Source organism: Doryrhamphus excisus, chromosome 15 (genome assembly GCF_030265055.1).
Source record: "Doryrhamphus excisus isolate RoL2022-K1 chromosome 15, RoL_Dexc_1.0, whole genome shotgun sequence".
NCBI classification, from domain to species: domain Eukaryota; kingdom Metazoa; phylum Chordata; class Actinopteri; order Syngnathiformes; family Syngnathidae; genus Doryrhamphus; species Doryrhamphus excisus.
In genome coordinates, this window is record NC_080480.1 from 2,465,847 (window position 1) to 2,480,492 (window position 14,646).

General features: G+C 39.9%; 1 protein-coding gene across 1 annotated transcript; it reads left to right on the plus strand.

Moving 5' to 3' along the window:
- Positions 1-1,096: 1,096 nt before the first annotated feature.
- On the plus strand, positions 1,097-14,193 carry syngr3a (synaptogyrin 3a). The gene is made up of 4 exons (XM_058050365.1): positions 1,097-1,347; positions 8,438-8,672; positions 8,786-8,931; positions 9,915-14,193. The coding sequence occupies exons 1-4, from the start codon at positions 1,246-1,248 to the stop codon at positions 10,158-10,160; spliced, it is 729 nt and encodes a 242-aa protein (XP_057906348.1). The 5' UTR covers positions 1,097-1,245; the 3' UTR covers positions 10,161-14,193.
- Positions 14,194-14,646: the final 453 nt, after the last annotated feature.

The window sequence follows — 14,646 nt, forward strand, 5'->3', positions numbered from 1 at the left end:
TGTCTGGTTGTCTACTGATTTGTTCAAGTACAATATGAGGTATTGTGACTAACGTAATATATATAATATAACAGGCTATAACCATTTGAATAGCTAACAAATATAAGTCTTCCATTTATTTTATTTCCATATTTAGGTTGCTAATGTTAACACCTAGTTCTGACTGAAAATGCTACTATGTTAATTTTAGAATGCTAGGAAAGTTAACACCTAGCATAATAGTGCTAGGTGCTTAAATATGCGTCTAGCTACATGAACGGCTAAAAATGTTAGCATGCTAGCAATGTTAACACGCTAACGTTCGTCCTGAAAAGTTCATCCATTCGGAACTTTTGAAGTTATTGTTATAAGTTAATATTGGTCGTATTTAAGGACTTTTGTGGTCAAAATGTCCCCTAATATCTGTGTGTGGGCACCATTTTGATAAACGTTACACGCTATGAATGTGCTCCATATGTTCAAGACTGCTAGCATTTACTGTAAATAAAAGCACCTGGAGAATATTAGTTCTCCATTTATTTTATTTACATATTTAGGTTGCTAATGTTAACACCTAGTTCTGACTGAAAATGCTACGATGTTAATTTTAGCATGCTAGGAAAATTAACACCTAGCATAACAGTGCTAGGTGCTTAAATATGCGGCTAGCTATATAAACGGCTAAACGTGTTAGCATGCTAGCAATGTTAACGGGCTAACGTTCGTCCATTCAGAACTTTTGAAGTTATTGTTGTAAGTTACTGTTGGTCGTATTTAAGGACTTTTGTGGTCAAAATGTCATCACACCTAATATCTGTGTGTGGGCACCATTTTAATAAACATTACACACTATGAATGTGCTCGATACGTTCAAGACTGCTAGCATTTATTGTAAATGAAAGCATTTCGAAGACACCTGGCACTCTGCAGTTGCGCATGCGTTCTGTATTATACTGTATGTCAATTCGAAACAATGTCATTTTCCACTCGTGACGTGAGCTATATATGCTAGGTGTCATAGAATCTAGTATGTGTACATCTACGGACTTGGTAATACTAAAAGTAGAACCCATGACGTATTTACGTGCTATGCCCGTGTAGTATTGATCTAAATGCGCCCGGAGTCTTAGGCTCGCACGCTGAGCTCGTGCTCCGCGCAGGAGCCGTGAACGCGCACGCAAAACCAGTCCCTGCAGCAGAGCTGGGCAGGCAGCGCGTGTGTGCGCCGTGGAGGAGCCTTGAGGAGCGCACACGGAACCAGCGAAGATGGACGGAGTGGGATCGTTCGGAGCGGGCCGCAGCGGGTCCACTATCGACCCGATTACCTTCGCCAAACAACCGCAGACCATCCTGAGAGTCCTGTCGTGGGTGAGTTGTTTTTTCCTTACGCTAGTGTTAATGTGCATCCTCACATAATCTTACTAGAATATATCACGAATAAAAATACATAAATGATAAATCCTGTGTGGAAATAGTAATATATTATGTTCCGGGGTGTGTTGATGCAGAAGATGGAAAGCAAAGCGCAGGTTATTATCGAACCGTGTGAACGCTTTCGTTTTTACAGATGTTTTTAGGGGCGCAAACGCAACACACCACCTCCCTAGGAAACACATTACGGGTGCTTTGTTCCGCTTAAAAACAAAACAAAGCTGCTAGCTCGCTCTTGTTATTTCAATATTATTATCTAACAGCTAGTGCTAGCCTTTAAAGTCATAATAGATGCACGTATTTATCTCTAATGGCCATAATGTTCTTCTGGAAATGAAGTCGTCGTTCGTCATCCCACCTGTGATTGGTCAGTGAACGTGAGTGCGCGCGCACGCAGGCTCACGGACAGTGACGTTTGAAGGGGAGCGTCACCTCAGGGTGACACGAAGAAGGCCCCCCCCCATACACACACACACACACACACATTAACATCACCACCACCACCAACAATGGTGGGAATGTCAGTGATGTAACTGAAATGTGTGTAAACATCACAGATGCCATTTTGGTTCCGGGTGTGTTTACACTGGCGGTCATTCATGTTGCTTATCTGGAGCGGAATCAGGGGCCCGGTTTATTGACAAGAATGGATGTAAACACAAACAGATCATTTGGAAAATGACGGCAATGCAGTTCCATCCATCCATCCTCAATTTTAGATGTAGATAACGACAACGTATAGCCCATACAACACCATTATTGACGTGCTTTATTAAGTAAATAATGGAATGAATCGTCCATTGACTGTAGATGACCACAATGTAGCCAGTTTCATTTTTGACAAATAGACCACATGATGGCGCTGTTGTTAAACACATGTAATTTGACTTGAAATTTCTCACACAGCTCAATACAATGGTCAAAAGATTGGTTGGAAAACATGGCTGCCATCAAGCAAGGGGTCAGTAAGTCATTGACCATAGTGTTGTGACGTTCACGAACGAACTACTTCTTTTGAACGACTCATTAACATGAACGGTGGGAACCGAGTCACAGCCGGGAAGCGTAGATTAGATTTGCAAATAGTAAGTCATTGACCATAGTGTTGTGATGTTCACGAACAAACTAGTTCTTTTGAACGACTCATTAACATGAACGGTGGGAACCGAGTCGCAGCTGGGAAGCGTAGATTAGATTTGCAAATACTAAGTCATTGACCATAGTGTTGTGACGTTCACGAACGAACTAGTTCTTTTGAACGACTCATTAACATGATCGGTGGGAACCGAGTCGCAGCTGGGAAGCGTAGATTAGATTTGCAAATAGTAAGTCATTGACCATAGTGTTGTGACGTTCACGAACGAACTAGTTCTTTTGAACGACTCATTAACATGAACGGTGGGAACCGAGTCACAGCCGGGAAGCGTAGATTAGATTTGCAAATAGTAAGTCATTGACCATAGTGTTGTGACGTTCACGAACGAACTACTTCTTTTGAACGACTCATTAACATGAACGGTGGGAACCGAGTCACAGCCGGGAAGCGTAGATTAGATTTGCAAATAGTAAGTCATTGACCATAGTGTTGTGATGTTCACGAACGAACTAGTTCTTTTGAACGACTCATTAACATGAACGGTGGGAACCGAGTCGCAGCTGGGAAGCGTAGATTAGATTTGCAAATAGTAAGTCATTGACCATAGTGTTGTGACGTTCACGAACGAACTAGTTCTTTTGAACGACTCATTAACATGAACGGTGGGAACCGAGTCGCAGCTGGGAAGCGTAGATTAGATTTGCAAATAGTAAGTCATTGACCATAGTGTTGTGACGTTCACGAACGAACTAGTTCTTTTGAACGACTCATTAACATGAACGGTGGGAACCGAGTCGCAGCTGGGAAGCGTAGATTAGATTTGCAAATAGTAAGTCATTGACCATAGTGTTGTGACGTTCACGAACGAACTACTTCTTTTGAACGACTCATTAACATGAACGGTGGGAACCGAGTCGCAGCCGGGAAGCGTAGATTAGATTTGCAAATAGTAAGTCATTGACCATAGTGTTGTGATGTTCACGAACGAACTAGTTCTTTTGAACGACTCATTAACATGAACGGTGGGAACCGAGTCGCAGCTGGGAAGCGTAGATTAGATTTGCAAATAGTAAGTCATTGACCATAGTGTTGTGACGTTCACGAACTAACTAGTTCTTTTGAACGACTCATTAACATGAACGGTGGGAACCGAGTCGCAGCTGGGAAGCGTAGATTAGATTTGCAAATACTAAGTCATTGACCATAGTGTTGTGACGTTCACGAACGAACTAGTTCTTTTGAACGACTCATGAAGATGAACAGTGGGAACCGAGTCGCAGCTGGGAAGCGTAGATTAGATTTGCAAATAGTAAGTCATTGACCATAGTGTTGTGACGTTCACGAACGAACTAGTTCTTTTGAACGACTCATTAACATGAACGGTGGGAACCGAGTCACAGCTGGGAAGCGTAGATTAGATTTGCAAATAGTAAGTCATTGACCATAGTGTTGTGACGTTCACGAACGAACTACTTGTTTTGAACGACTCATTAACATGAACGGTGGGAACCGAGTCGCAGCTGGGAAGCGTAGATTAGATTTGCAAATACTAAGTCATTGACCATAGTGTTGTGACGTTCACGAACGAACTAGTTCTTTTGAACGACTCATTAACATGAACGGTGGGAACCGAGTCGCAGCCGGGAAGCGTAGATTAGATTTGCAAATACTAAGTCATTGACCATAGTGTTGTGACGTTCACGAACGAACTAGTTCTTTTGAACAACTCATTAACATGAACGGTGGGAACCGAGTCGCAGCTGGGAAGCGTAGATTAGATTTGCAAATAGTAAGTCATTGACCATAGTGTTGTGACGTTCACGAACGAACTAGTTCTTTTGAACGACTCATTAACATGAACGGTGGGAACCGAGTCGCAGCCGGGAAGCGTAGATTAGATTTGCAAATAGTAAGTCATTGACCATAGTGTTGTGACGTTCACGAACGAACTAGTTCTTTTGAACGACTCATTAACATGAACGGTGGGAACCGAGTCGCAGCTGGGAAGCGTAGATTAGATTTGCAAATAGTAAGTCATTGACCATAGTGTTGTGACGTTCACGAACGAACTACTTATTTTGAACGACTCATTAACATGAACGGTGGGAACCGAGTCACAGCCGGGAAGCGTAGATTAGATTTGCAAATAGTAAGTCATTGACCATAGTGTTGTGACGTTCACGAACGAACTAGTTCTTTTGAACGACTCATTAACATGAACGGTGGGAACCGAGTCGCAGCCGGGAAGCGTAGATTAGATTTGCAAATACTAAGTCATTGACCATAGTGTTGTGACGTTCACGAACGAACTAGTTCTTTTGAACGACTCATTAACATGAACGGTGGGAACCGAGTCGCAGCTGGGAAGCGTAGATTAGATTTGCAAATAGTAAGTCATTGACCATAGTGTTGTGACGTTCACGAACTAACTAGTTCTTTTGAACGACTCATTAACATGAACGGTGGGAACCGAGTCGCAGCTGGGAAGCGTAGATTAGATTTGCAAATACTAAGTCATTGACCATAGTGTTGTGACGTTCACGAACGAACTAGTTCTTTTGAACGACTCATGAAGATGAACGGTGGGAACCGAGTCGCAGCTGGGAAGCGTAGATTAGATTTGCAAATAGTACGTCATTGACCATAGTGTTGTGACGTTCACGAACGAACTAGTTCTTTTGAACGACTCATTAACATGAACGGTGGGAACCGAGTCGCAGCTGGGAAGCGTAGATTAGATTTGCAAATAGTAAGTCATTGACCATAGTGTTGTGACGTTCACGAACGAACTAGTTCTTTTGAACGACTCATGAACATGAACGGTGGGAACCGAGTCACAGCTGGGAACCGTCCCCCCACCGCTTATTAGATGTGCAAATAGCATCACGCCACGTGGTGCACGGTGACTTAAAACTTAATAAACATTTAAAAAAATGAGCCAAATGAGCCACTTTTTTGAACGACTCTTTGAAAGGAACGGCTCGCCAAGATCCATCTCCCCTCAAAGAGCCAAAAATCCCATCTCTTATTGACCATCCGTCAAACTTGTAGGATATTTGTAATACTTGTCTACTGGGGAACAACCAACAGGGGGCGCCACCTGTGTTATTTACATAAATGGGAAAAAAAATTCTACTTTTTTTGTCGATGCTAAAAATATTTCACTTTCTAAAAGGTGCAATGCTTTGCTCCAGAACCACCTGTGCATCTAATCTGATTAAACCACACATGATCGTGGATCCGACATACTCCCATTGTGTGGAACCTCCGCCATCACATGACCGCCACCCCCCCATTGGAGTGTGTGTGTGTCACATGGTCCTGTTCTGCCATCCAGAGTTACTCAGCTGATCAGTGTCCGTGCGTGAGCACAAGAAGAAAGGCACACATTTACAGAGGAATGTTGTTGGTTATCATGAGGAAAAAGATGATTTTTATATGAAAGTGTTGCCGATGGCAACACATGCAACACATGCCAACACTCACTGACTCGGGACGGGGACATTTTGGAAGGGAATTGACGCATCAAACTCTTGGGTTAGTCGTAGAAAGGGAGGGAATTAGGTGAGGGCGTTTGGTCTGGGAGACGTTCACAAGCAGCGCTGCTAAAATGTGTTGTGTTGTGTTGTTCGGTTGGCTTTTTTTGTTTTTATTTTGATGACTAAAGCATAATAACACTGCAAGTCAGGTTGCCAGATACAGTTTCAGTTTAGGTGTTTGGTCTGGGAGACGTTCACAAGCAGCGCTGCTAAAATGTGTTGTGTTGTGTTGTTCGGTTGGCTTTTTTTGTTTTTATTTTGACGACTAAAGCATAATAACACTGCAAGTCAGGTTGCCAGATACAGTTTCAATGTTAAAGGTTTAAAAAAAAAAGGAATTTGGAAATCCCCAGCATGCCGGATTAAGACACTTGGGCCGCAGTTTGCACAACCCCGCCTTTATGAGTAAAATATTAAAAATGGCACCACATGTAACGCTCACTGACTCGGGACGGGGACATTTTAGAAGGGAATTGACGCATCAAACTCTTGGGTTAGTCGTAGAAAAGGAGGGAATTAGGTGAAGGTGTTTGGTCTGGGAGACGTTCACAAGCAGCACTGCTAAAATGTGTTGTGTTGTGTTGTGTTGTTCGGTTGGCTTTTTTTGTTTTTATTTTGATGACTAAAGCATAATAACACTGCAAGTCAGGTTGCCAGATACAGTTTCAGTTTAGGTGTTTGGTCTGGGAGACGTTCACAAGCAGCGCTGCTAAAATGTGTTGTGTTGTGTTGTTCGGTTGGCTTTTTTTGTTTTTATTTTGATGACTAAAGCATAATAACACTGCAAGTCAGGTTGCCAGATACAGTTTCAGTTTAGGTGTTTGGTCTGGGAGACGTTCACAAGCAGCGCTGCTAAAATGTGTTGTGTTGTGTTGTGTTGTTCGGTTGGCTTTTTTTGTTTTTATTTTGATGACTAAAGCATAATAACACTGCAAGTCAGGTTGCCAGATACAGTTTCAATGTTAAAGGTTTAAAAAAAAGGAATTTGGAAATTAAGACACTCGGGCCGCAGTTTGCCCACCCCCACCTGTATGAGTAAAATATTAAAAATGGCACCACATGTAACACTCACTGATTCGGGACGGGGACATTTTGGAAGGGAATTGACGCATCAAACTCTTGGGTTAGTCGTAGAAAGGGAGGGAATTAGGTGAAGGTGTTTGGTCTGGGAGACGTTCACAAGCAGCGCTGCTAAAATGTGTTGTGTTGTGTTGTGTTGTTCGGTTGGCTTTTTTTGTTTTTATTTTGATGACTAAAGCATAATAACACTGCAAGTCAGGTTGCCAGATACAGTTTCAGTTTAGGTGTTTGGTCTGGGAGACGTTCACAAGCAGCGCTGCTAAAATGTGTTGTGTTGTGTTGTTCGGTTGGCTTTTTTGTTTTTATTTTGATGTCTAAAGCATAATAACACTGCAAGTCAGGTTGCCAGATACAGTTTCAATGTTAAAGGTTTAAAAAAAAAAGGAATTTGGAAATCCCCAGCATGCCGGATTAAGACACTTGGGCCGCAGTTTGCACACCCCCGCCTTTATGAGTAAAATATTAAAAATGGCACCACATGTAACGCTCACTGACTCGGAACGGGGACATTTTGGAAAGGAATTGACGCATTAAACTCTTGGGTTAGTCGTAGAAAGGGAGGGAATTAGGTGAGGGCGTTTGGTCTGGGAGACGTTCACAAGCAGCGCTGCTAAAATGTGTTGTGTTGTGTTGTTCGGTTGGCTTTTTTTGTTTTTATTTTGATGACTAAAGCATAATAACGCTGCAAGTCAGGTTGCCAGATACAGTTTCAGTTTAGGTGTTTGGTCTGGGAGACGTTCACAAGCAGCGCTGCTAAAATGTGTTGTGTTGTGTTGTGTTGTTCGGTTGGCTTTTTTTGTTTTTATTTTGATGACTAAAGAATAATAACGCTGCAAGTCAGGTTGCCAGATACAGTTTCAATGTTAAAGGTTTAAAAAAAAGGAATTTGGAAATTAAGACACTCGGGCCGCAGTTTGCCCACCCCCGCCTGTATGAGTAAAATATTAACATTTTGGAAGGGAATTGACGCATCAAACTCTTGGGTTAGTCGTAGAAAAGGAGGGAATTAGGTGAGGGTGTTTGGTCTGGGAGACGTTCACAAGCAGCGCTGCTAAAATGTGTTGTGTTGTGTTGTTCGGTTGGCTTTTTATGTTTTTATTTTGATGACTAAAGCATAATAACGCTGCAAGTCAGGTTGCCAGATACAGTTTCAATGTTAAAGGTTTAAAAAAAATTGGAAATCCCCAGGATGCCGGATTAAGACACTTGGGCCGCAGTTTGCACACCCCCGCCTTTATGAGTCAAATATTAAAAATGGCACCACAACCATTAAATAATTAAATAATATTTAAATAATTTCCTCGCCTCGCAGGTCTTCTCCCTGGTGGTGTTCGCCTCCATCGTCAACGAGGGCTACGTGAACATCGGCAGCGAGCGTCTCTACTGCGTCTTCAACAAAAACGCGGACGCGTGCAACTACGGTGTGTTTGTGGGCCTGGTGGGCCTGCTGGCCTGCTCCTTCTTCCTGCTGCTTGACTACAAATTCTCTTCCATCAGCTCCGTCAAAGACCGCAAGAAGGCCGTCATGCTCGAGATCGGCTTCTCAGGTGAAGTCTCACCGCAAACGCGTTTGTTTTTAACCGAGCTAGTCAAACCCGCCAGATGTTAATTGAAACCTTCGGGGTCACCTGACGCTCTTTTATCTGATGTTCTTCGCCAGGTTTCTGGGCCTTCTTGTACTTTGTAAGTTTCTGCTTCCTGGCCAACCAGTGGTCTCGAACCACGGTCGACGAGCTGCCGCTCAACCAGGGGGCGGACGCGGCTCGGGCTGCCATCGCCTTCTCCTTCTTCTCGATAATTACCTGGGTAAGACCGTGAGACTGCACTGATGAGTACTAGTACTACTACATACTGCATGGAAACAATGCAAATGGGCCTTTCGAAATCGATCCACCGGTAGGAACGCCTGCACAATCCAACATGCTAGCGTACAGTAGTCTACACCGGCCACTAGGTGTCACTACTAAGATGCTCCACAGGCTTCATTATTCATTCATTTTCTACCGCTTATCCTCTTGAGGGTCGCAGTTTTTATTTTATTTTATTTTATTTTATTTTATTTTATTTTATTTTATTTTATTTTATTTTATTTTATTTTATTTTATTTTATTTTATTTTCATTCATTCATTCATTTTCTACCGCTTATCCTCACAAGAGTCGCAGTTTTTTTAAATTTTATTTTATTTTATTTTATTTTATTTTATTTTATTTTATTTTATTTTATTTTATTTTATTTTATTTTATTTTATTTTATTTTATTTTATTTTATTTTATTTTATTTTCATTCATTCATTTTCTACCGCTTATCCTCACAAGGGTCGCATTTTTGTTTTACTTTACTTTACTTAATTTTTTTATTATTAGTTTTTATTTTATTATTATTAGTTTTTATTTTATTATTAATTTTATTATGATTATGATTATTATTATTATTATTATTATGACATAATAATCACCATAATAACTCCAGCTGAAACTCAACTCTGAATCCCTGACTGATTATGTCTTAAACAGCTTATTTTCTCTTATTTTGGCTACTATGTTGAGTGTAAAGGTGACTTTAGGGGTGTTATTTCATGTCTAGAGGTCTCTAATAATGTTAAATGTTATTTAGAAGGTTGTAACTACAAAAATATTGAATCTATAACTAAACTAAACTAAAGTATAGTATGGAAAATCCTACAAAGGAGTAAAATAAGCAAAACAACAGAAGAAGAAAATGGCCGAGTGGGAGAGTGAGATGTCGTATCCGTGGGTCTAAAATCCACGCCTGCCACTCTGCTTCCAGGCCGGTCTCACAGTGCGTGCGGTTCAGAAGTACCTCCTGGGCACCGACATGAGCCTGTTCACCTCAGAGCACATGGACGGCGGCGGTGGCGGTGGCGGTGGCGGCATCGGCGGCGGCGGCGCCCCCACCCAACCCTTACCCTCCAACTCACCAGGAGGGGGCACCACCGAGTTAACAGAAACCTACCAGAACCCGCCGTTTACAGAGAACAACACGGCGCCGACGTACCAGGTTCCCATTTATTAGACCAGACGAATAAAACTGCTCTGGGGTCAGTTTGCAAAAATCTGCTATCTTTTGTTTCCTCCTCTTGTTGTTGTTTACGTGAACATTCCAGCTTTGTCTGCACTTTTCTAGACGTACTTTCACGCAGATGACATTCCTCGGGTTAGGATCAAACTAAACAAAAACAAACAAGAGGAAGAATCACAGAAGATGAGAGCGTTTTGCAGTATTCCTATAAGTACTAACTAAGTATGACAAACGCACCACCGCGTTCAAGTCCCGATTTGCTTTTCCTCCCCTTTGCTGCAGTCAAACAGCGATCTCATGTATTGAATCCGCATGTTGTCCAAGTGTAGACTTAGCGACTCAAGTGCCATACTGTACTGACAGTGACTTCATTTAAAAAAAAAAAAATACTTCATTACCACAATGTTCTTGTGACCAAGTGCAATATCTTCCATTCTCATGCAGGTTGATGTGTACTACTGTACTGTACTGTGGTGTATGTAGACTTCCTGTGGATGTAGAAAGTGAAAGCAACTATTGGAAATAGCAGGTTGGAAAAAAAGTAAAAAAAATATATATAGTACATATATATTTGTATATTTTCTTCCAAACTTTCTTCCACTTGTACAGGTTAGATATCAATATTCTTTGGGAAAAAGTAAAAAAAAATGCATATTATATTTTCCCCGAGGTTATATATGCCACATTATTATTATTATCATGTAATAATAATAATAATGACAATAATGTGTGTTATTATTAATAATAATTGTTAGCTCTTTTTAGTATTATTGCTTATTTAATTTTTAATTTATTTTTTTTAATTTTTTGATATTTACTATTATTAATAATAATACTAATGATGATCTATCAACACGTGTTTAAGGGAAATATATGAAATATTTATTTTACATTGTATTTTTCCTTTAACATTTGTCGCTTGTCTAAGTTATGGGCCACATTATTATTTAAAAATGATGAAAATATTCATTATTGCCACTAGTCATCAATTACTAGTTATTTTTAGTATTAATAACTATTATGATGGTTATTTGATTTTTTTTGCGAACAATAATAATACTGATGATTGTACTATCAACACGTGTTTAAGGGAAATATATGAAATATTTATTTTACATTTTCATCATTGTATTTTTCCCATAACATTTGTCGCTTCTCTAAGTTATAGGCCACATTATTATTTAAAAATGATAAAAATATTCTTTATTGCTACGAGTCATCAATTACTAGTTATTGTTAGTATTTATAATTATTATGATGGTTATTTGATTTTTTTGGGAATAATAATAATACTGATGAACACGTGTTTAAGGGAAATATATGAAATATTTATTTAAAATGTTTCTCCCCAACAAATGTAGTACAAAAAATGTTATTTGAATTATATTTTTCCCCTAAAATTTGGTGAATGTACAGGTTATATGCCACATTATTATTATTAATAATAAAAAGGTAGTTATTAGTATTCATTATTATTACTTTTATTAATGCTGTCATTTATCTGTTTATTTTTATAATTTTATTTTTTTATTATTTATTAGTGGTAGTAATAAAAGTGATATATAAATATATAATATAAATTATTTATATTTTCTCCCCCAACTGAATTTTCCAGGTTATATTTTGCGATATTATTAGTAACGAGTTCAAAATTGTGGTGCTTTCACTTCCTATATCCACCCCATAGTAGCCCCCCCCCCCTTTCTTCCCCCCACCCGCCTCAAATGACACACACTTATTCAGCTTTGAATTGTACTACTAACAAATCTCAGGCATATTTTGACTTGTCAATCCCATTCCAATTCCAATCCAAGCTTTAACGTAACGTAAGAACTATTTGTGATTCTGGTTGGTGGATGTAGCCGTCAATCAAACGCTAAATTGAACCCAAATGTCGTGTCTGGGGTTACATTTCTGTACCAGGGAATGTACGTTGTGTGTGTGATCTGAGACGGCGTCGGATGTGTTTAGTTGACTTTTTGGAAGCTGCCAAACTGCCCTGTGTTCTTAAATATTTTTTCTTCTGTCTTTGAACGCATCACTGCTGTTGGCTTGATGATGTGGAGTGTGAGATGAGGTGAGGTGAGGTGAGGTGAGGTGAGGTGAAAATGCCGAACTGATACTGTTTCGGTGGCTCAATGTAAGATGCTCTGCTGTTGCCATGGCGACAAGGCCGGCGCGTAGGTGTATGGAGATAATCGCCATGACAGCCGTGTTGATGTGTAGCCTGTGTGTGTGATGTTTTTGCACAAGTCAGTGCAACAAGTAAATGTGTGTATGTGTGTGTTTGAATGTGTTTAATAATATTTTCTTGGTGCATTAAACTTATTTTAATAAGTTTTTTTTTTTATCATTGATATTTGATCATTTTCACTTTAAAGAATCAAGTATAGAACCAAATATATACGTTTAATTTCCCTGAGTCGATTTGCCTGTAATTCCTCACGTTGAACCCGTCGCAACAGCGCCCTCTGTCGTATAAAGCTGGTACACACGCAGTGTGACGATGATAAAAATGCATGTTATTGTAAGACAGTCGTGATTAAAAAGCCATTAATGCAGCAAACTTAGTAGTTTTACTAATAATGACATTAAATAACGCTGATAAAAACACCTGCTCCATACCACAAAAATAAAAATAGGCCTTCCGGTGAAAACACTCTTATTATTTCCTGTTATTGATACATACATGGTTGCTGTTCATGTCAAAGCAAATATAACTGCCAACTCAATACCGATGCATGTTTTTTTTAATTGATTTCCATCCGTTTAGTTGACGTACTCGTCATTCTAGAACAGGGGTCGGCAACCTTTACTATGAAAAGAGCCATTTCACCCACTTGCCCACTAAAGAAAAATAGCCTGGAGCCGCAAAACGTTGTATGTTTAAAACAACATTGGAGGGGAAAAAAAAGACGAGTTGGAGTACTCTTGCTAGTACTGGAGATAAACTTTTGTTTTTAAATGAGCTCTAATTTATTTTTTAGAATCGTCAAATAACTCATTAATAATAATTAATAACTCAAATAACTCAAAGTATTACTCATTTCCCTTCATGTTAACCTGTCAGAGAGAACTGGATAGCATCCTGTCTGCTCATTCAGTCACCAGTCAGAACTCAGTCAGGATGCATTCATGGTCTCACACAAAGTTGGATTTTTGTAAACTCATAACAAAGACGTGCATTTTCACCACACGGGTGCTAAAAAATATTCAAGCATTGCAAAGGGAGCCGCAACAAAGAGGCTGGAGAGCCACATGCGGCTCTGGAGCCGCGGGTTGCTGACCCCTGTTCTAGAAGGAGGAACTCAATTGAAGAGCTAATGGAGGAAAGTGTGCCTGAGTGTGATTGATTCCGGGGTCAGGTTGTGTTGTTGTTGTTGTTCTCGGTGCTTCGCTCTCTTTCTCTCTCTCTCTCTTCAGTCAGTCATTGTGATAGATTTAAAATAAAAATAAAAAACATTCTGTGTGTTTTGTGCACTGCGCTAGTGTTGGTTGATTGTACAAATCAGTATGTTCATTCAAGTAAATGGATCATGTGTGTGATGATGTCCGGAGGGGTCTGGATTGTCCTGTACTGCTTTAAAAAAATATATAACAATTAACAGAATGCACTCTTTATACAGTAATATCACTCATAAAGGGGGTCGCTCAAATAAAAGTCTTCTGTGACTGTAGTTTTGTTGGACTGAGATAATAAAAGTGATGATATGTAGTCATTGTGAGGGTTCCAGTATAATTCTTTGCATGGATGTTACCATTTTTTTCCCCTCCCAGACAAATTAATGATAAAAACAAAAAGCCCATAATAAACTAACAAGCAAGTGGATTTGATTTTTAGCGTGCTGCCTTTTTCTGAAAATGAAAATTATCATTTGTCCTTGTTTTTAAGGTGTTTTAGACTTCTTCTGTGTAAAAGAAATAAAACGAAAAAAAACGATGTGTATAGACAAGTGTGTCACTGTCTATTTCCTGAATGTCTCTGGACTGCAGTCTGAACATCGCTCCCAATAAATAAAAAAACATGACATGTATTTTTGAGTGCTTTTTATTTTTCTCGCTACAGACCGAACCTGGCCCTTTAAGAGAGAACTGCATTGTGGGAGTTGTGTGCTGTAGTTCTGTGGTTTGGCACGTGGACTCGCTTGTCTGCACTACTGCCCGTGTGGCTACGCTCTCTTTGTGCCTGTTCAGCCTCTATACTAAATTTAGGAGATTGCTGAACAAGGGAAGAAAAACAACAGTGGGATAATACGTCAAAGTGTTAATTTTGGATGTGAGACACACGTAAATAAAACAGTAGACATTTTAAGTAGTGGAACCAAGCGAAAAACCACACAAGATGAACCTTGGTTCCCTTTACCCTTCCACAAGCTCTTTGATTGGCTTAGGTTATCTTTGGTTAGCGTGTGATTGGTCGTCCGTGCTGTCACTCCATACGCATACCGTGTTTAGCTAGTTGGCCAGGACTTCCTTCTTT